General features: G+C 39.3%; 1 protein-coding gene across 1 annotated transcript in view; it reads right to left on the reverse strand.

Annotated features, from left to right (window-relative positions):
* The window catches only part of cacng2a (calcium channel, voltage-dependent, gamma subunit 2a), a 104,789-nt gene extending 92,484 nt beyond the window's left edge, over positions 1–12,305 (reverse strand). Inside the window, exon 1 of the mRNA XM_082143303.1 lies at positions 10,636–12,305. Coding sequence (XP_081999429.1) covers positions 10,636–10,861 — 226 coding nt within the window. The 5' untranslated portion in view covers positions 10,862–12,305. The remainder of the gene's footprint in view (positions 1–10,635) is intronic.
* Between the last annotated feature and the right edge of the window lie 9,776 nt (positions 12,306–22,081).

Genomic DNA, 22,081 nt, shown 5'->3' on the forward strand with positions numbered 1-22,081 from the left:
GTTTATAATCTCGTTTTAGCTTGCCTCTGCTTATCTGATTCATTCATTCATCAGCTATAATCAGTGATGTTACACTGTAGAGGCCGTTCCCACACACAAATCCTGGGAGTGTCCTCTATTGATCTGTTTCCTGAGTCAAAGTGCAGAGGAATCACACAACACACCAGGACCAAAAAAAAAATTCCATCCATATCTTTCCCTGGTAAAGGCAAGAGAGATCCGTAAAAAGATGATTGGAGAAATAATGAAGGACACCACTCGGCTCCTCCTACTTGTGACAGGACTGTCAAACAGTTACTTTCATGACCCTTTCTAATTTCACCACACCATATACAGTTTATTACAATGACTCTCCGATCATTTAGCAGTCCCTTATTGTTTGCAAAGTGCGTAAAGAATGTGGAAGAGCTCTTACAAGGGATTTTACTAATGCAGATGTGCATCCCAGTAAACGGTCAACTGAGTAGGGAGAGATACAGAAGTTCCAGAATAGCATGAGTACTCCTACACATGCACCTGCCAACATTCAGGTACAAAGAAACAAATGCAGAACAAGAAAGCAAGCGATGTAGAAGAGAGAAGGTGAGAAATGAGATGTGGAACAGACTGTTCTGTTGCACTCTGATCACTGCCGTCACATTCAACCTGCTTTCAGAGCTGAATCAGAATTAGAATGATTCAAATGGTATTCCACCCGGGCCGTCTCCCAATCCAATATTAATAATGCCCCTGAGACCCTAATTATGTTCCCTCCTGTCTGAGCGGCAGAGGAGAATTTTGTCCTCTGATTCTGGCAGAGGTTGTCTAGATGTTGCAACAAAAAAAAAGAAGAAGAAAAAAACGTGTCCTGCATTTGAGAAGTTCAAAGTGAGACCTGGCTTGCCAGTACATTAGCTTTAAATAAGATCATTATTCATCAAAACAAATAGCTTCTGTCATTATTTAAATGGACAGTGAACCCCACAGAAATTTAGTTATGTAATAATTTACTCATCCTCATGTCTTTTGAAACCTATATAACTGATTTACCTCTGTGGAACACAAAAGCAGATATTTATAGCAAACTGTTCAAGCTGCACCTTTCTGTCTTCTAAATGAATAAATGCAAATGTAAACCCCTTCTTAAAAAAATATATTGTATGGCTTCAAAAGACTTGAAACAAATGCTACGTTCACACTGTCAGTTTTTGGGATTGACAACCGCATTTAGGCCGCGTGTCCACTAAAGCGTTTTCAGTCAACTGAAAGCTGTGGGCGCTTGAGAGCATTTTGGCAGCGCAGCGGTTTATTTTTTTTCCATTGCTTGCTATGATATGAAATATCCGCGGAAGTGTTACTAGCATCTCATTTCACAGAGAGTTAGTTTCTGTGTTCTTTCTATATAAAATGTCGATACAATGTAACGTATTTGCTCTGGCTCTTGTTTGAAATTATTTCGTTCCATTATTATGCTTGTTGTTATCATCTGTTGACGTTGTACAAGCAGAATGTGACGGTTGGTCAGTGTGGTATTTGTCCCGCCCCTCCTCCACGGTGATTGGACATCTGGGTAAAAAGTGATCGTGATTAGCACTGGGTTTTACCCAAAGTTGACACACAGCTCATATCTCCATCATTGTAATCTCCATCATTGTGTGTGGTTTTACCGAAAGTGAAACCACACACAAAAAAACGCTACACATGGTAGACACGTGTTTGTGCAATACAGAGCGGTTCAACCCTCTCATACTGTAGGACGTGACAGACAACTAGTTGTCCAGTCCGGTTCCGTTCACACAGTGCAGGTTCCCTTTCTACGCCAGAATAGCAAGGCTATGGGAACTCTGCATTTTTGCATCTTTAAGCATGTGTGAAATCAATCCAATGATGTGGTGGGACGTAAAGCTCTATAAATAGCACCTGTACCAAACAATGTCAGCTTCTGTGCATTAAGCAAACATTCTGTGTGAATTTATCTGTTCTATTTATTGTTCATTTGTCCTGTACCATTCATTTAAAGTACAAACACATTATAATGACGAGAAAAAAACAGTTTCAAATCGTTTTTATATTACGGATGGGGAAACACGCGATTTGTGCGTTGCTTGTTTGAGAGATGAGCATGCATGGTCAGCTCTCGAGGGGGCTGATTGTGCTCATTGTGAGGGTTTACCGTTAAGAATGCTCTGCTCCCACCTGGAGCTCTTTGCGGAGGGCGCCCAGGCAGTTCCTTGCAGTTCAGGTCCGGCTTTTGGCGAGGCAGAGCAGCGGCTGAGATCGTGAGAATCGCAAATGGATCTAGTGGAGTAGGCTGTGCTTTTACTCTGCCCTCACCCGTTAGGTCCAGCGCCTTCTGTCCGGGATTGAAAGCACGATCTGCGGTTTCTTCCACCCAGAGTAAGGGCCCAGTGCTGCAGCTATCATGCTTATGAGGAGCTGGTGAAGGTTGTCACTTGAGCTGTGGCTAAATTAAATAATGACTTGTCAGCTGAGAGGCAGGACGCTGAGAAGTAAACTCGACAAGCGTTTCCTGCCTGGTAAAGTGCAACTTTCACGTCGGGGCCCTCCGTGTGGAGATTGTGGAGGAAACCATTTTCTGCTCCTGTTTTCAGCCCCCAAGTCACCAGTTAATCAAAGTATTATATAAAATATGGGGCAATGCCTAAGGTGGAGCAGATGCTTGCAAACTATCTCTTCCCTTACATAGCATCGTCTCTAAAGACCCTGACATTACCCACCAGGCCATGCAGAACAACTTCGGCCTTGGTGGGTAAAGTAGGTCAGGCTGGTGTGTGTCTGTACACAATAGCAATCTTGCAGGCATACCAGGCTGACCTGCTAAGAGACCCTGACGAGGGCGAGGAGGTGGGTCCGGATGCAGGCCACAGATTTGCAGGCGGTGGTGTTCCAACGTTACCTCCTTCACCAAGCTCAGGTCTCAGGGGGCTTTCTGTGTGGGAGGCTGGGAGCAGCTCCAGTCGTCGACTAGCTCCCCATACAAGGTACAACTGAAGCAAAGCATCACACTGTCAAACAGTTTCAAAGACTGTTAGGTCTGATGGCAGCTGCGTCCAGCTATGTCCAGGTATCACCCCTTTTGGTTTGCTGTACATGAGACATTTGCAGTGGTGGCTCAAGACCAAGGGGTTTCCAGGAGAGGGGCAACCCGCTCCGCATCGTCAAGGTTATGCGCAAGTGCCTTTGTACTTTGATGATTGGGAAGAAACCTTGGTTTCTGTCCCAAAGTCTAGTGTTGACAGGCTGGGGAGTGATCCTTGGGGGTTGTCAACGCAAGGTCTGTGGAGGGGTCATAATTCCCTCCCAGACCTGAGGGGCCATCGTGTGCTTGTCTGGACAGACAACCCATCAATGGTCTCGGCAATCAGATCGCTTTGTGTGTGAACGTAATGAGGGCAAAAACATGATACTATTATATAAATTATTGGAACTAACCCTTTAAAATGTAGAAAAGGATCCACTACCATTTTTCATGTTTTTGAAAGACTCTTAAGCTTACCAGTACTCCATTTATTTGATCAAAAGTAAAAAAAAAACTGTAAAATAATATTGAAATATTATTCAAATTTAAAATAACATTCTATACTCTATTTTATTTTAAAATGTAATTTATTACAGCAGTTTTCAGTGTCACATGATCCTAGAAATAAAAAAATCTTAACAATGTCACATGATCCTAGAAATAAAAAATCTTAACAATCTAAGGTCCATATTTTAACGATCTGAAAGTATCAAACGCGAAACGCAAGTAACTTTGTGGGCGGATCTCTGTGCTATTGCTATTATACTGGCGGGATAAATTACACTTGCGCCCGACGCAAATCTAAAATGGGTTGGTCTGAAGTAGCTACATTACTCGTAGGTGTGGTTTGGGCGTAACGTGAAATAAACCAATCAGAGCATCATCTTTGTTATGAATGCTCCGAGACACGAAGATTGATCCAAATGCAGCTTTATTAAATAAGGGTAATCCAAACTCGTAATCCAGTAAACAGGCAGTGGTCAAGGCAGACAGCATAAACAGAGTAGGGGCAGGCAGAACAGAGTCAGAAACGATAAACAGTCGAGGGTCAAAAACAGAAAACAAACACGGGAAAAACGCTCAGAAATGCAGACTAACAGTACAACAAGACTTTGCGATGAGTGAATGTGAAAACCAGGTATTTATGGTGTGAGTGAAACAAGGTGATGAGAAACAGGTGAAAGAGATGAGTGCTGATGAGTCCGGGGCAGTGCGTTATGGGAAATGTAGTGTTTGAAGGAGTGATCACAGTCTAGTGTGGAGTGGCCTCTGGTGGCTCTCGAAGGCACTCCAGCTGGTGACCGTTACAATCTTACATTCCCTTTAAGAGCAGGCGCGCTTGTTCCATGGCGGGTTACTATTATAACGACGGATTTGCCAGGCGGACGCCAGGAGCGGTTCACAGCCGAGGAGACCAACGTTCTCGTCAGGGCCGTAAAAGACAGAGAAGTGGGCATTGTATGGGGATGGGAGAAACCCTCCCAAATTAGCTTCGGTTAAACAGGCGTATAAAAATTTTGGTAAATGTGTAAGCTTATCTATGCCTATTTTTTCACCACAATGATTTCCCTCATGTGGAATATTTTTCCTTGTAATTATGTATGGTTTGCAAAAATGGCAACTGCTGCGTCTGTGTGTAGATAAGAGAAGCAAAGTGTATGCGCGTTGTGCACACACTCTACATTATGCCCAAGCATGCGCCCTTAAAATAACATCTGAACGCGCCACTGACTTTAGACTAGGTTTTTCCTAGTTTTTAGAATTGTTTTCTGGAACTGCAAAATAGCACCAGGGAACGTTTGCGCCGGAACACGCCTCCTCTTTTCGCTGAACCGCCCCCGGGAGCGCAAGTTCATTCCCTAATTTACTGACTTATAAGTCTGTGGAGGGAAAAAATCCGCTGTGCGTCAGGTGCAAAATAGGAATGATACATGCGTCGGTGTACAAAGTCAATTGCGCTGGGTGCAAGATAGGGCCCTCAATGTATTTACGGTTACTTTGATCAATTGAATGCATCCTTGCTGAATAAAAGTATAAAATTCTTACTGACCCCAAACCTTTGAACTGTAATGTCTGTGTATATACATACATAACTTTTTTCCTGTTGCTTCATGAACTTCCAGTGATTTTAACTTCTAAAGGGATAGTTAACCCCAAAATGAAAATTCTGTTATCATTTACTTACCCTATTTCATTCCATACCAAATTTTTGGGTGAAATATCCCTTTAATGTCACAACTATACAGCTACAAATATGCCACCTTAAAACTGTAATGATCATGTGACAAGACAATGAGAAAAGTTTTTGAATGAAGTAGCATTATGAAATAGCTCATATACATTGGCTAAACAATCTGTCAGGTTAACATATAATATATATTTTAACCTGACAGAATGTTTTGGCATTGTATATGCTGGCTCCCACTGTTTTTCCCACGGTTTATCACATCACTGGTGTTTATAGGATAAGTGGATCATGGTTTTAAAGTGTTACAGAGAGAGTGAAAAGCCATGGTGGGCATGCCAAAGAAAACATTGTTTGTTTTTTCCTTTGGTAGTGTAGAGCTGAACTGGGATGATTGTTTTGGGGCAAGTGGCCCGTGTGAGCGAACTGAGGCATGCAGTAGTGTTGTAATACTGCATAATGCCACTTTAGACCTGGGTCATTAGCTGGCCTGGGCAGATATATGCCAGGCTGGTAATCCTTATCTGATCAGTTTATGAGAGTAATCCGTCTCTACAGCAGTGCCAGGCATGGCTAAGTCCCACGGCCTGTCTGTCTATATCACACATACATAAGAATATGGCATTTTTAAACAAAATGTGACTAAGAATTTTGACCGAGATGCGATTCACAAATAACAGCACGAAGCGGCCGTACTTGATTCAGTCGACCTGGATGAACGCCGAGTATGAGACCTCACACGCACTTGCTTACAAAGAGCAGATTTGTGAGCATGAACCAGCGAGAGGTGAGAAAAATGCAAGAGTATTTTGCACCCCCTCCCGCTGAGGTGGCGCGGGTTATCTCTTCAAACACACGCTTTGGCTGCCTGCGAATAGAAAACGTGCACAGGATGTCCATTCATTAGCAGCAGCCCCCTGTAGCCTGGGAAATATTCAAGGCGACTCAAAGCGTTCAGAAGAATGATCTGTCCTATTGGGAAAGTTGCTGTCACAGAGATTCGGATGATAAGTGTTGGGTATGCGAAGAATATAACTGCGCCTCCTTTGTCACTGTACTTTGCTGTGCTGTTCCTGGGCTCTCTCTGTGCTATACCCTCACACTCATTGTTAGAGTAATGAAGATTAATAACGCAGATTAACTGTTCTGCCGAAAGTACACTTAGGTCTGAGTCACTATACGGTAATGGCGACCCACCATATAGCAGTTTGTGTTTTATTACGACAATGTTTATATGTGTACATGCATGTACTGCAACTCATACAGCTGCAATGTTATGCTGATTCATATTTGGTTCCACTCACTATAGAGACACATTCTAATCTGCAGTGGTACTATAATGGCTCTGTGGGTGTCAAGAATAAGACCTTAACAAGCTGTCATCTTTCACTGAGAGGTGCGATAACAGCAAGTGCATTGTGCTTTGCTTTTGTGTTGCAAATGTTGCCCTAATTATCTGGTTTGACAATTTTTGCTTTGAGATTTAGGATTAAAATATTAATAATAAAAAAGTTCAAAATATGCAATGGCCATTAAAAGTATTTGGACATTTAAGCCTAGTTTAAAGTATATGAATTTCATTGTATTAGATAACAAGATGTCAAACCAAGTGGCATCTGCAAATAGATGATGCTAGACAATTTTTTTTTTTCAGAAGTAACTTCACATTTCTTTACCATTTCTGTAATTACTTTTAATAAGCTGTTGTCATTGTAATTTATTGTAATTTATTTATCTCAAGAATAACCACGTGTAATTCCCTATGTATGTATCACTATGTACCATAATCCACTTAATTTGACAATTAAAATACTTTTTGTCCACCAGACTTCATGTTTTTCTTTAAGTGTGCTTGTTGTATTTGTTTTAATAATCGCCTGTTGGTTTTATATCTAATGATATTTATCATTTTTAAGTGTGGCTTAAGTGTTCAAACACTTTTGGAGCCATAGTTAGTTCATTGGGTACAAAATAAATCTGCTGACGCTAGAAATAAATGCAAATGTACTGAAAGCAACTCTGAAATATATAAGAATAAAACATAAATGGATACATGACCCCGCTACAAGAATAGCTTTAAGATTTTACAAATTAAAGCACTGCTTAATTAGCTATTGGCCTCTATAAAAGTATTTTTTGAAGCATTTCTCAGACTGGTGTAAACCTCCATAACTGACAATAGTTACATTTTATGCAGCATTAAAAGAATTTGATACAAGTCAAATACAGACATACACTACAGTTCAAAAGTTTAAGAAAGACTAAATCAGTACTTTTAACTATTTTCAGCATGTTTTTGACCACCAAATCAGCATATTAGAAGGATTTCTGAAGGATTATGTGACTCTGAAGCCTGGAGTAATGATGCTGAAAATTAAGTTTTGCCATCACAGGAATAAATTACTTTTTAATTTTAAATGATATATTAAAATAGAAAACAGTTATTTTACTTTGTAATAATCATTTACAAAATCACGATTTTTACTGTATTTTTTTTATCAAATTAATACAGCCTTGGTGGGCATAAGATAATTTTTCTAAAACTTTTTTAAAAAATGTTACCGACCCCAAACACTTAAACAGTAATGTACTGTAAGTATACCAACAGTACCATACAGACGGTTTCCAAGGGTAGATGTTAAATATCTGAAGCTTTGTTAAAATTGCTGAGGACAGTTCAGTTGAGGGTGTTTCCTCTCTCTCATCAGTTTGGAGCACTCCAGGGACAAATTACACTAACACTCTTGCCCACCTGCATGCTGTAAATCTATTCCTCCCCAGCAAATCATCTTCTGCTCTGACCACTGAGATTTACATCCTAGCCTGCCTACACACAGTCTATGAGATGGTAGTGCAAGATGGGCTCTGAGAGGCAGCACCTGGTTGATGGATCCAACCATGTAGGTTGAGGGATAAGTGTTATTTACTGTTGCAACTAATTGCTTTTTCCATAGTCTGAGCATGATATCTGTGTGAGCCTGAACTGAGAACAGAAGGAAGATGTTTTACATTGAAGCAGCAATATCCTCTTTTACTTAAGACTTATCATAGACCAGCACCTAATTTTGCTAAATGAGCTGACTGTATAATCAGCTATTTAAGTGTTCTACTATTTAAGTTTTTTTTTTTTTTTTTTTTTTTTGTGATTTTATCCAACTCATTTTGGTGTTACTGGCTGTTCAAAAACTATAGGATTTATTTTGTGACACAAAAAAGGCAATTCTCCAGTGTTCAATTCTGGCAGCGTACTATCAGTTAAACCAAAACAAAAAGTATGCCATTGCATTGCTAATACAAAGAATTTGACCTCGGTCTGCAAAATCTGTGTAACTGAGAGCTAAAATGAATAAAAAATTACAAATGACTGACTATCATGTGGAATTTTGTTGGGCCAGTGACACACTTAAACACAGGCACTACAAAGAAGGCTGTTGGGAAATATTTTACATGGAAATGTTGATCAAGTTCCTCTTGTTTAATCTCATTAAGCACTTTTTGATCCAAGAGATTCTCCTGCACACCAAATGTAACATAATGACAGATGTTGTAAGCCTGGAGTATTTCAGGTATTTTGACAGACAAAACTTAAATGGTTCACCCAAAAATTCAACATTTACAACAACGTCTGCTCTTGCGTCAACACAACACATGGATTGTGGTGCTCTTGTGAAAGCACGTTGGAGATTAATATTTTGTAAATAAAATTGTAAATTCTATTGTTGTTTTTTCTTGTGCAACACTCGTGTTGCTTCATAAAATTGAGGTTAAATCACTGGAGTCACATGCATTACTTTTATGATGTCTTTACTTACTATCTGGGGCTTGAAAGTGATAGTTGCGTAGGCTGTCAATGAAGGGACAGAAAGTGACCTAACCCTTTAAGGATAAATTGACAGACAGATCTAAAAAGCAGATGTTAAGGACACACTGACAGATGTGTTCAAAGTCACTTGTCTTGCCATGGTCAACATATGGCTATGAGAACTCATGCTGTCATGATGATAATCAAGATCAGCAGCATCTAATCTCCCCTGTCAGTATGCCTTGTAATTGAACTCATTTGACTGTAAATGTCTTTTCTTCATCATGTCTTTGCTAATTCAAAGTGACCAGCCTCTTTGAAATAATGCTACATAGATTTTCCTCCATAGGTCTTCCTGTGCTCTAGAAGCAGCAGAGGATACATATGGCCGTGTGCCTCAGAGACCCAGGCCATCTTCTGTGCCTCCGCTGAGCCCTGGTGAGGATGAGGGAGATTTGTTATGCTCCGTGACCTCACAAGGTGATCTTGCTTGGCCAAAGTCAGCAGTCAGTGCAGCCACTGAAGCATGACAGGAAATCAACAGTCTGTGAATGTTGACCTGACATACAGAGCCTTTCTGAACATGGTTCATGTGAGTAGCAATTTTTTCCCATGGTGTTACCTATAGTGGAAGTCCAGTACATGCATTTATCTGCTGTTATATCCATAACCTTCCAATGCCGGAAAATCCATCTTAAAGGCATAGTTAACCCCAAATTGTTTTTTAAAAAACTTTTTTTTTATTATCATTTACTCACCCTCATCATCTTAAAAATAAATCTAAAATCTAAAAAAAAAAACATCCATTGTAAAGAACCTTTTACAGAATGGAAAGGTTCCATAGATGGTAAAGATTATTTGGAACCATAGATGCCAAAATAATCATCTTTTTTTTTTTTTAAGTGGTCATTTCAAACCTGCATAACTTTATTTCTTATATGCTGAACACACACACACACACACACACACACACACACACACACACACACACACACACACACACACACACACACACACAAACAAAAGGCCATAAAATGAACAATTAAATGGGATACAGTGCTGTTTTGGTCCTTTAAGACATTCTTCAAATTATATTCATTTGTGCTCCACAGAAGAAAGAAAAGTCATTTGGAATGACATGAGGGTGAGCATATGATGACAGAATTTAACTTTTTTGGTGAACTATCCCCTTTTAGCTTAGAATGTGGTTTCTAGTTGGCCTAAGCGGTCCATTTGCTGGTCCAAGCTGGACATTAGCTGCAGCAAATCTATAGTAGACCAGCAACAAACCAGCTAATAGCTGTTCTTATTAGATTCATGTTTTCAAACCTGTTTTTAGAACGTGATCATCCAGCAAGAAACCAGCTAACAAGTTACAACACGCCATAATGTAAGAGACAGCATTGATATCTTTTTACAACAGTTTTGTAAATCAGTGTGCGCTTCTGTCGCTGTCCGTGGTGCTGAAAGCGGAGCTTTTAAACCATCATGAAAGCAGCAGGCCTAAGATGCGTTTCCGTAACAACCGACAGTAACACGTGTGCACGTGCTGAGATGGACCCTCTAATGCAAATGGGGGACCGCTAAACGTCATCGGGTGGATAAAAGAGAGCATGGCAGTCGTCTTACCTTCCAAGCAACATGTCCTCCACAGTCCCGAATGGGTCATCACCTCTTCGTTCTTCTTGCTGGTCTCGTTCTCGTTGTTGGTCTTGATCTTACACACGCCGCGCGAGTACAGCCAGTAGTCCGTGCCCACCGCGATGGTCATGAGACTGAAGGCAGCGAATGCGCCCACCGTGGTCAATAACATCTGAACTCCGCGGTCAAACACACCCATGTTTCCGCATTCCATGAAAGGGGGACCCCCTTTCCTCTTGATGTATAGGAAATAAATATTTGAAAATTTACGGGACCAAACCAAATTTAAAAAATGGGATATATTTGAGCGAAAGGAGGGGGAAGGGGGAGGATGCGGTAGGAACCTTATGGTTGCGTTTGGGTGAGAACCGATTAAGGAAGAAATAGGTGAGCCTTTTTGGCTGTTTTTTGTTTTGTTTTGTTGGTTTTTGGAGAGGAACGCTACGCTTTCCGCGCTGTTCCAACAAAGAGCAATGTTAGCCTCCTAAATCGTTTGTCCTTGTCTTTGTTTCTAAACGAGGTAAGATATGCAGCAGCTAGTGCTACAGCTTAAACTTACACATTCACGCTGCAAAGCCACTAATCAAAGATAATAATTAATTGCCGAGGCCTGTAATAATGGCCTGAGCATGTCATTCAAACGCCACTGCAATTAAGCCAATGTTAAACAATAGCTACTCGGTTTTAATCATGACAATTTTAGGCGCGTAGATTTGATGTGTTAGGAATTGAGGATAAATACTGGTTTAGGAAGAATGTGGAATTCAGACTGGCGTTGACGGAGTAATGGTAGGTTTTGCTTCGGATCGGAATATATCTAAACAATTCACTGTGTTACAACAACTGTTGACCTACGTAGCTGCTTAACCAACACGCTGTCTTCTCTTAATATGGCTAAGCAAATACTAGTCTATTCTAATCAAGAGGGAAAGACGCAGAGAGAGAGAGAGATAGAGAGAGAGAGAAAAAAAAACCCCAGAAAGAACAGGATAAGCTCAACTGAAGTGCAGGAGCAGAAAAAATATAGGATAGATGGATGGATGGCCAGGATAGTCCAGTTCAAAACCAACGAAAAGAATGTCCAGGCGAATCTAAATCTGCTGCCGCCGCTCTCGCATCAATTTGACAAATCAAGTCAACGATGAAATGAGGAAATTCACCGAGAACAAAACATAAATGACCAAATTAGACTTATAAAATAAAGCACTACTATATATCCTTTTTCCTAAAATTCCGATCCCCAGTTTCCATATGTATCTCCTAGCTCTTTGAAGGTTTCTTCCGAAAATGGCAATCTGCTGTTGAATATGGTGCCGTCGAGGATCCGGTTAGAGCAAGGAGCATCCAGCAGAACGAGCCGACCATTACTCGTCATAGAGCCGGCTAGAAGAGACCGAGGAGGCGGAGGCGCCGCAGCTGCTGCTGTATTCTAGACCCGTCACTGATGCTCGCTTATCCAAATCCGCGCTGGCTTTCTCGCACCCTGAACCGTCCCGCTTGCAGAGCCCTTGCGCCATATAAAAGACAAAAAAACAACAACAAAAAAACCTGAGAATGGGGAACGTGGTGTGCTGGGAAAGGAGGATACGGGTCTGCTTCGGTCCCCTTTGCTTGTGTGTTAGTGAAGATTGAGAGAGGGATGTAGGCAGGCGTGCTGTGGCTCGAGAGAGAGAGAGAGAGAGAGAGAGAGAGAGAGAGAGAGAGAGAGAGAGAGAGAGAGAGAGAGAGAGAGAGAGAGAGAGAGAGAATTATACAACAGAGAAGGGATATGTGCGGCGACAGAAAAGGGTGCAGTTAAAACTCTCATTTGTACGGAGCGAAACATTCGGATATTAACTCACGTTCTCGAACGAATATAGTAGATTTTAATCGATGCTCAGGCCTACATGCTGAGTGACAGTGCTGGGTTATATCGGACTGCATGTTATGTGGATTATGTAATCGAGTTTTAAAAAAAAAATCAAGTTCTTTTAATTAAAATAGCTTACGTTATATTTTAAAATACACCAAACCACGTCACGTTCAGTAGCTGTTCGTCAACTACCATAACACTAGCATTTTAAACAAAACACTTTTTTTTTTGTTATTTGTAAATAATATCAAATAAATGATATTGATATGACTTTTTGTATGTTCGATACTGATACTGATCTTATCGGTCAGCGGTCGTTCAGCGTACTGTTGCTATGGTTACCTATTGTTCCTTCTGTTCTCGAGCGGCTTTAGCGCACCCTTTTTTTAGTGTAGGCTACTGCAATTTAACCTATATTTGCACTTTCTGAAACCTTAAAAAATGTTTAATGTTTATATAGAGATATATATTCTCACGATTAACTAGTTGCTTATTAGGATGCATATTACTAGGATGTTGGCTGTTTATTAGTAATTGTAATGTAGTTAATGCCTTACTGAAAATTGGGGGGGGGGGGGGGGGGGGGGGGATCTCTTTATTGTATAGCCTATATATATTGCATATTACTTGGATATTACTAGCTTATTAGCATGCATATTACTAGGATATATATATATATATATCCTAGTAATATGCATATATATATATATATATATATATATATATATATGCTGTTGAATATAAATGTAGGCTATCATATATACAGGTGCTGGTCATAAAATTAGAATGTCATCAAAAAGTTGATTTATTTCAAGAATTCAACTTAACAGGTGAAACTAATAAATTATATAGACTCATTACATGCAAAGTGAGATATTTCAAGCCTTTATTTGTTATAATTTTGATGATTATGGCTTACAGCTTATGAAACCCACGAAATCAAAATCCCAGAAAATTAGAATATTACATGAAATCACACAGTAATTACACAGTAATACCATGGTCATTGAACCAGGTTTTGGTTCTTTTGGCAGTGTGGGCAGGTGCAAATCCTGCTGGAAAATGAAGTCAGCATCTCCACAAAGCTTGTCTGCTGAAGGAAGCATGAAGTGCTCTGAAAATATCCTGGTAGACGGCTGCGTTGAGTGGACAGCACAGTGGACCAACACCAGCCGATGACATGGCTCCCCAAACCAACACAGACTGTGGAAACTTCACACTGGACTTCAAGCATCTTGGATTGTGTGCCTCTCCATTCTTCCTCCAGACTCTGGGACCTTGGTTTCCACAAATGAGATGCAAAATTTGCTCTCATCAGAAAAGAGGACTATGGTCCACTGTGCTTTATTAAATCCAGAGTCAACGCAGCCGTCTACCAGGACATTTTCAGAGCACTTCATGCTTCCTTCATTTTCCAGCAGGATTTGCACCTGCCCACACTGCCAAAAGAACCAAAACCTGGTTCAATGACCATGGTATCACTGTGTAATTACTGTGTGATTTCATGTAATTCTAATTTTCTGGGATTTTGATTTTCGTGGGTTTCATAAGCTGTAAGCCATAATCATCAAAATTATAACAAATAAAGGCTTGAAATATCTCACTTTGCATGTAATGAGTCTATATAATATATTAGTTTCACCTGTTAAGTTGAATTCTTGAAATAAATCAACTTTTTGATGATATTCTAATTTTATGACCAGCACCTGTATATATATATATTTATATATACACACACACACACACACATACAAAGTTTATCAGGAAACTCTAGATGGCGCAGGCTAGGTCTTTACTCAATTTGTTAGCGATCACATCGTTATCTACATTGTTTGGACCTAACAGAGTTGGTGCAGATTTCACATTCCTGTTTTTACTATATACAGTACATGGCTAATGTGTGTTATTTTCATCACATAATTAATATATTGTAACTGATGAAAGGAGAGAAATGAGTGCTTTAGAAATGTTTGCTCTACAATCAACAATAGTTGTCAAATCTGATATCAGATATAATTATATTGAATAAGTTTGAGACTGCCAAAGTCATTTAAAGTTGCATTTTCAGTTGAATTTGGGGAAACCACTTGAAACATTTGTTGTGTTTATATAATATTGTCATCTTTGATTTTCCAGCTTGGATATTTATTTGATGCCATTCACACAATACAGTATGATATGCCATTTCATTTGGATTCTATCACCTTTTGCACCTCCCGTGACTTCATTGACTGCTATTCATGTTCATTGCATGTCCTTAATTTCTCATCCTTATGTCATCCCATTGGCCACTTTATAAAGCAAACATTTCTCTCCTTTCATCAGTTAGTTCAATGGTTTACAATAAATTTATTATTTGATGAAAATAAGTATGTAGATGTATATAGCTTATAGTAAAAACAGGAGTGAGAAATCTGCACCAACTCCGTTAGGTCCAAAGCCACATAATATATAACGTTACCATGCTAGAGCCCTTTTAAGAACCCCCCCCCACCCCCACCTTCTCCTGACCAAAGGACATGCTTAAAATTCTAGTCTGGTACAGTGCGGGCCACTCCGGATTCAAAGCGCAGGCGACAGATGAGGAGAGCACACTGACAGATACAAAGAGGAAGGGGACGGGAATATATGGAGTAGATTTACTGAAGCAGGGAATTGGAGACTGTGATTTTAGATTTGCAGAGAAAAGATAAAGAGTTTAGGAAATGTACATGTGTTCAAGCATAAATAAAATAACATATGAATGCATCCAAAGCTATGATTATCAGTGGAGGCAGATGGATGGGTGAAAATGGGTATAGCTTTAAAATAGACCATCTAAAAAGAGACCATATAAAATAGTTCACTAGACACGAGCTCGGTGCATGTCAACATCTTAATGAACTACTTAAACTTTATATGCACTGATAAATTTAGGGGCAAACATGATAGAGGTGGTGTTAGAGCATGAGAAAGTGGTGCAGACTGGCTGGTCTCCATCATTAGTCTCTGTGTGTTTGCCCACTCTGTTCCTGCACACTAATCCAGGCTCTATTAGCTGTGTCATGATCACTGGAATGAACAATGAGCAAACAGGAGTTCTGGCTTCGGCCACTGAGTATGAGTGTGTGATCTACTGTGAATCAGCAGGGAATGATTAAATTGACATAAATGAATGGGTATTTTAGAGATAGAAGTGTGTAATTAATGCTGAAGTGTATTAGGTAGCATCCATGTATGATCTTAAATCCATACTGTAAAAAATGATTGACCTGATGACCATACTATAGGCTATATAGTGAATAACTTACATTTAATGGAATTTTACGGTAAAATACTTTTACAGTAATAATTTTGTTCTTGGAGGTGAAAATTAACTTCATCGTTTAATTTACAGCAAAAAATGTAAATTGACATTCCCAGAAATTCCCTGCCTGACACTTCACATGATGTATTTTCGTTGAAATAAGTGTTTCTTTCTTAGTTTTTTCTCATCAGTTATGTACATTAGGGTTTCATGTTACATCTAACGTTGTTAAATTAATGTTTATTGCATTTTTAAATTTCATGTGTCACCTTGATGGTGTTTAGCTCATCACATTCAACTTTTCCACATGCAAAGAAGGACAATATTTTTTTTTACTGTAAAAAAATGTTGTCCTTCTTAGCATGTGGAAAAGTTGAATGTGATGAGCTTTGATTCATCATGTGACTCTCATCATCACTTTGTTTGGTGGTTGTCAGTGTATTACAAACATGTGGGCCTTTAATGTCAGCTAAACATTAGGCAAAAAAAAAAAAAAAAAAAAAAAAACGCTAATCAACTGCTTGTTAAAACACCCCTTGAGCATTGGCTTAAGCAAAGCTTAAAGTGAATTTAAGCAGAAGAGAGAGCGAGAGTGAGTTGTGGAAATGCAAAGGATAAGGTAGCTCTTTGAACTGCCTCCTTTTTTGTGGTTTCATTAATTGGATGTGATTATGTGGAGTCTCTTTAGAACTCGCCTCAGGGCACACTCTGTCTTTGGGGTAGACACTATTTCCCTCTGCTGAAGGTCCTGTAGATAATTGATGCACTGGTTTGAATACACCTTGTCTTTGTGCTGCCACATTCTCATGTCCAACACCGAGTCTAGATCTCTTTCTGAGGTCTGAATAAACCACTTGGGAACTAGTCCCTGCAAGGCCTTAGTGGCACACCCCTTATTCTATGTAAGCAACATGGATGATTTGGCTTAAAACATTTTTATTTTATTTTAGGAAATACAGGTTTCGATTGGATAAATTGACAGTAGAACACTAAAATTAGCCTGTGTGAACCTTAAACATAGGACCATGGATTTTTGCTACAATATTTTGACAGTCATGTTGATTCATTTTTGGATAATGAAACTTGAACTCGAAGATGAAAAAGATGAAAAATTTGAAAAGGACAGTTCAGCAAAAGATAAAAATTTATAATCCCTTTTAATCCACTTTTTTAAACAATGGCAGGCACACTATTCTGTCTTTATTTTTCATTTTCTGAGAATTCAGTTAAATGATTAAAGAAACTATGTAAAAGTTCATGTACTAAACAAAATCTGGTTTGGGCCACAAAAAATCTTTTTTTTTCTTTAGAAATCTTCATGTGCCTATTTACAGCCTTGACAGTGATTCATACAGGATCTGGAAGGAAGTGGGTAAATACTGAAATGATCATAGGACTGCTTGTTTATCCCCGATTAGTGGAATTGGTTGTCTTACAACTCTGCCCATGTTACGACCATACCCGGTCTCCCCTACTATTCATCTGAAACGTAACAATTACGAAATAATTATTGCTGTGAATCTGCATGCACAAGCTGAAACCACCAAGCATTCAACTATGCTGAGGCACTGCATTAAATGCAAGGCTCCATCAACAGGTTGCACACTGACACCAGCTACTGAGGGCGCAGTAGGTGTATGTCTCTGACAGCAATACCCTGAAGCAGTTCTTTACATATTTGCATTGCAATAACATGCTTTATTCAGTTCCTTTTGTAAATAAATGAATACAAATCATTTGCTAAAATTGTGGAAAAATCATTTTTCTTGTCAATTTAATGCTGAGGGTTGTAGCCTAGTGGTGATACACTGCTCTGGATGAGAAAGCTATTGTATTGCCTGAGGGGAGACACCGACATACAACACAGTATATGACTGCATTTGACAGGCTCATACTTCTGACTTACCATCTGCCTTTAACTATTCAGCTCCTATTTTAGTGCTCATACCCAGACACATTCATACACATTGGGCCTGAGCAATCTTCCCGTACAGTGGACTAGAATGCCCTCTTTTCATCTTATGTGGGGCAGAATTTAGCTGGATTAATAGGTGGAGCTATTTGCTTGTCTAGATTTGGTTCAGCCCAAACTTTTAATTAAAAATCCTTGCCATTTATTTTTCAGAATAAAAATGTCCAGTGCATGATGTAATCTCTCTCTCTCTCTTTCATATTCTCCCGATTTCCAAAACTCCTCCCCCACTCACCAACCCCTCTTTCCTGCTCCCTGTTACCTTGTGCGTGAATCTCCATCCTGTTCTCAGGCTGGGGAGAACATAGCTGAGGGAGAATCAATATGTTTTCAATTTGCAGCAGCGACTTGCTCCCTCGCATTCTAATTACAGCTTCTGCTCTTTGTAAGTCTCTCAGCAAGAGAACGAGGGAGAGAGACGCCACGCTGCCACCACCATTCACAGCATCTCTGAAACATCCAGCTGTTGGAGTAGGTTTCAACTGTCATAGCCTTATGTTGAATATGAGGTCATAACTGCATTATGTAATTATTCAATGGTGACTTCCCTGTTTCCAACAGCCGTAAAGAACCATTTTATTGTCTATCTATCTATCTATCTATCTATCTATCTATCTATCTATCTATCTATCTATCTATCTATCTATCTATCTATCTAGGCCTATCTATCTATCTGTCTGTCTGTCTGTCTGTCTGTCTAGCAACACCATAGCAACCATTCATAATACCTTAATAAACACACAACAATGCCCTAGCAACCACTCAGAATACCTTAGCACACGGCTAGCAGCCACTCAGAATAGCATAGCAACACCATAGTAACCATTCAGAATACCTTAGCAAAAAAACAAGAAACGTCCTATTGCAACCACTTAGAATATCTTAGTTAACATCTAACAATGCCATAATGCCCACACAGCACACCTTAGCAACCACAAAGCAACACAATAGTAAACATTCAGAAAACCTTAGCAAATGCCTAGCAGTGTCATATTGCAACCACTCAAATATCTAAGTAAACACCTATCGATCACTCAAAATAGCATAGCAACACCATAGCAACCATTAAGAATTCTTTAGCAAACACTTAGCATTGACCCCCTTAGACCTTAGCAAACAAATAGCCACACCTAGCAACCAACTAGAATACCTTAGCAACCACCTATTTATGCCTAGCAGCCAATACTTGAGAAAACACCAATGTCCTAACAACCACCCACAACACCCTAGCACTATGTCTGTGAATTTTGCATGGCCAACAATCTCATTTTCTACAAAAAATTTAAAATAAATAAATAATCATAATAATAATAAAGTTTAAGACTATCTTCCTTAAGACTAGTTTAAGTTGTATTTTTTGCTTCCATATAAATCCATTCTGTCTACTGTTGATTCTTTAAGCCACTATGGAAGTAAAGTAACAAACAGAACCAGGCCAACAAGATACTTGTGGTGCAGCCCTGTGACTCTGTATGAATGAGAGAGAGATAGAACAGTGGAACAAGGAAATAAAGCATCAGTATAGGCAAAATGTACACAAGGGCTCTGTTTCCATGGCAATAGCAGACATAACCTTACCCCTCCGCACACATGCACACACTGATAAATACCAGGTTTTACATGCTACTTTGTGCGTTTCATAAAGCTTACCTCGAATAAAGGATCTCTTCACTCTTGTACTTTAATCTCATTGATGCCCCAAGAGAGAATATCTTTACGGGTGTGCAACATGATTGAGAAAGTGTTTCATGGCATTAATGATGCCGCTTGGTATGAGACTGAGAGTGGCTTTTCAGGATAAATAACTCTTCGCAATTTATAATTTTATCCTTCCTGCTGTCTCCTCCTTTTTTATTAAGTTGACTAAATTGATTAAGCTGACCCCCATTGCTGCACAATATGCATGCAAAAACATGAGGTTGGATGTTTAATAAAGCCTCCACGCTCTTGTCCATCTGCAATGCTGTCTCTGCTTTTAAACAAATGTGGACTTGCCATCATTTACCATCTGCCACAATGTTGAAGGAAGGAAAGAAGGAAGGAAGGAAGGAAGGAAATAATGAAGGAATGATGAAAAAGGAAGGAAGGAAGGAAGGAAGGAAGGAAGGAGGGAAGGAGGGGGGAAAGTAGAAAAGAAGGAAGGAAGGAAAGAATGGAGGGAAGGAGGGAGGAAAAGGAAAGAGTAAGGAAGGAATGAAGGAAGGAAGAAAGGAAGAAAGGAAGAAATTAATGAAAAAAGGAAGAAAATAAGGGGAAAAGAAAGGAAGGAAGGAAAGAATTAAGGAAAAAGGGGAGTAAAGAAGAAGAAAGGAAGAAAGGAAGGAAAGAAGGGAGGAAAAGTATGGAAGTGAGAAAGAATGAAGGAAAAAGGAAGGAATGAAGGAAGAAAGAAAAGAATGAAGGAAAAAAGGAAGGAAGAAATGAAAGAAAAAAGAAAGGAAGGAAGGAAGGAATGAAGGAAAAAAGGAAAGAAAAGAAAGGAAAAAAGAAAGGAAAGAAGGAAGGTAGGAAATATGTAAAACAAAAGAAAGAAAGAAAGAAAGAAAGAAAAAAAGAAAGGAAAGAAGGAAGGAAGGAAAAATGTAAAACAAAAGAAAGACAGAAAGAAAGAAAGAAAGGAAAGAAGGAAGGAAGGAAAAATGTAAAACGAAAGAAAGATTCTCAATACCCAGTGTTGATGACTGCGATCCAAGGTAATGTTTATTATAGTCACACAGCATTTATTTGCATGTTATTAATAAGAAGATCGACAACAACAAGGAGGAGGAGAGGAGGGGGGGGGGGGGGGGGGGTGTTGCTAACATGCACACAGGCTGCAACTAATCAAATTCTGCTTGATTCAGTGATATTGGAATACTTGACCTTCCCAACTGCTCCTTTCCCAGGAAGACTTCTCAATCCAATCCAATTAGCCTAACAGTGTGTCACCACTACACCAGCTCTGAGCTCTATAAACACACAGCTGGAAGTCTCCACACATACTTTAACACAATACAGCCAGTTATTCACACACAGTTCATTTAGTTTAAGTGTAATTCAAGAGTCTTCCATGTTTCTCCGTCATAACTCTTTTCTGCCACTTCTGATTTGTGAGTTCTTGGAGAGTGATTGAGGTGCTGTGAGTTCTGGACCTCAAGGCTTTAAGAAAAACTTGTTTATAACAGTGGTTATTTAATGAATGCAATGACAAATATATCATGTTTATAAGACTATGATGGAATATTGAACTTGAAAGTCAATGTGTTGTTTTAAAACAATTGTGGTGCATGCTGCTCTGTAGTTGTTTAACAGCGCCCTCGTGTGGACTGCATTGTACAGGTCAGTTTTGTCTTCTATCTTTACAGTCCAATTCAGTAAGGATCTCCTTTTCATTGAGGTCATACGTGGTGTAACAAAGAAAGAGAAACTTGTGTACATTTCATATGAAAAATTTACTGACTTTTAACTAACCTTTTCTTTTCTTTTTTGAATCTGTCTTGAGGTTTAATGAAAATACGAATCTATCATGGAATACAGACATGATTCAAGGTGTTTACCAGAGTGAGAGTTGATTACATTCGTGGCCTAATGGTTAGAGAGTCAGACTGGTAACTCAAAGGTTGCAGGTTCAAGTCTAAATACCAGCAGGAAATGACTGTGGTGCCCTTGAGCAAGGCACCGAACCCCCAATCGCTCCCCAGGCGCCGCAGTGAATGGTTGCCCACTGCTACCGGTGTGTTTGTCCACGTTTTGCAGTGTGTATGTTTTCACTACTCCCTTCTCCTAATGCGTGTGCACTAGCCTGGATGGGTTAAATGCAGAGGACAAATTCCGACTATGGGTTACCATACTTGGCCCTCGTGCCATATCACACATTAAAAATGTCCTCAAAATTCGGTACAGCTGCTTATATGACCATTATGTGTGCATTTGTTAATTTATCATGTAAATTAAAAGAAAATATGGGAACACTTCACAATAAGGTTAATAAGTTAATATTAGTTAATGTATTAACTAACATGAACTAACAATGAGCAATACATTTGTTACAGTATTTATTAATCTTTGTTAATGTAAGTTGTAAGGGGTGAATTCTGGAATCCACTGCAGCTTCAATCTAATGAGGTATTAATCAATATTTTTTACTTCTAAACTTGAATGACTTCTCTAGGCTTGTGAGATTTTACTTATAGAAGTTACCAGTGTGATTACTGAAATGTTCTTTTTATGTATTCTCTAATGTCTGCATTACATATACATTTGCAATACCGTACTTTAACTGTAATGCAATTACTTTCCACTGCACTTTTACTCGGATAGCTTCTGTCCAAACTTTATTTGCACT

This window comes from Leuciscus leuciscus, assembly GCF_965113295.1.
Source record: "Leuciscus leuciscus genome assembly, chromosome: 1".
Classification (NCBI taxonomy): Eukaryota; Metazoa; Chordata; class Actinopteri; order Cypriniformes; family Leuciscidae; genus Leuciscus; species Leuciscus leuciscus.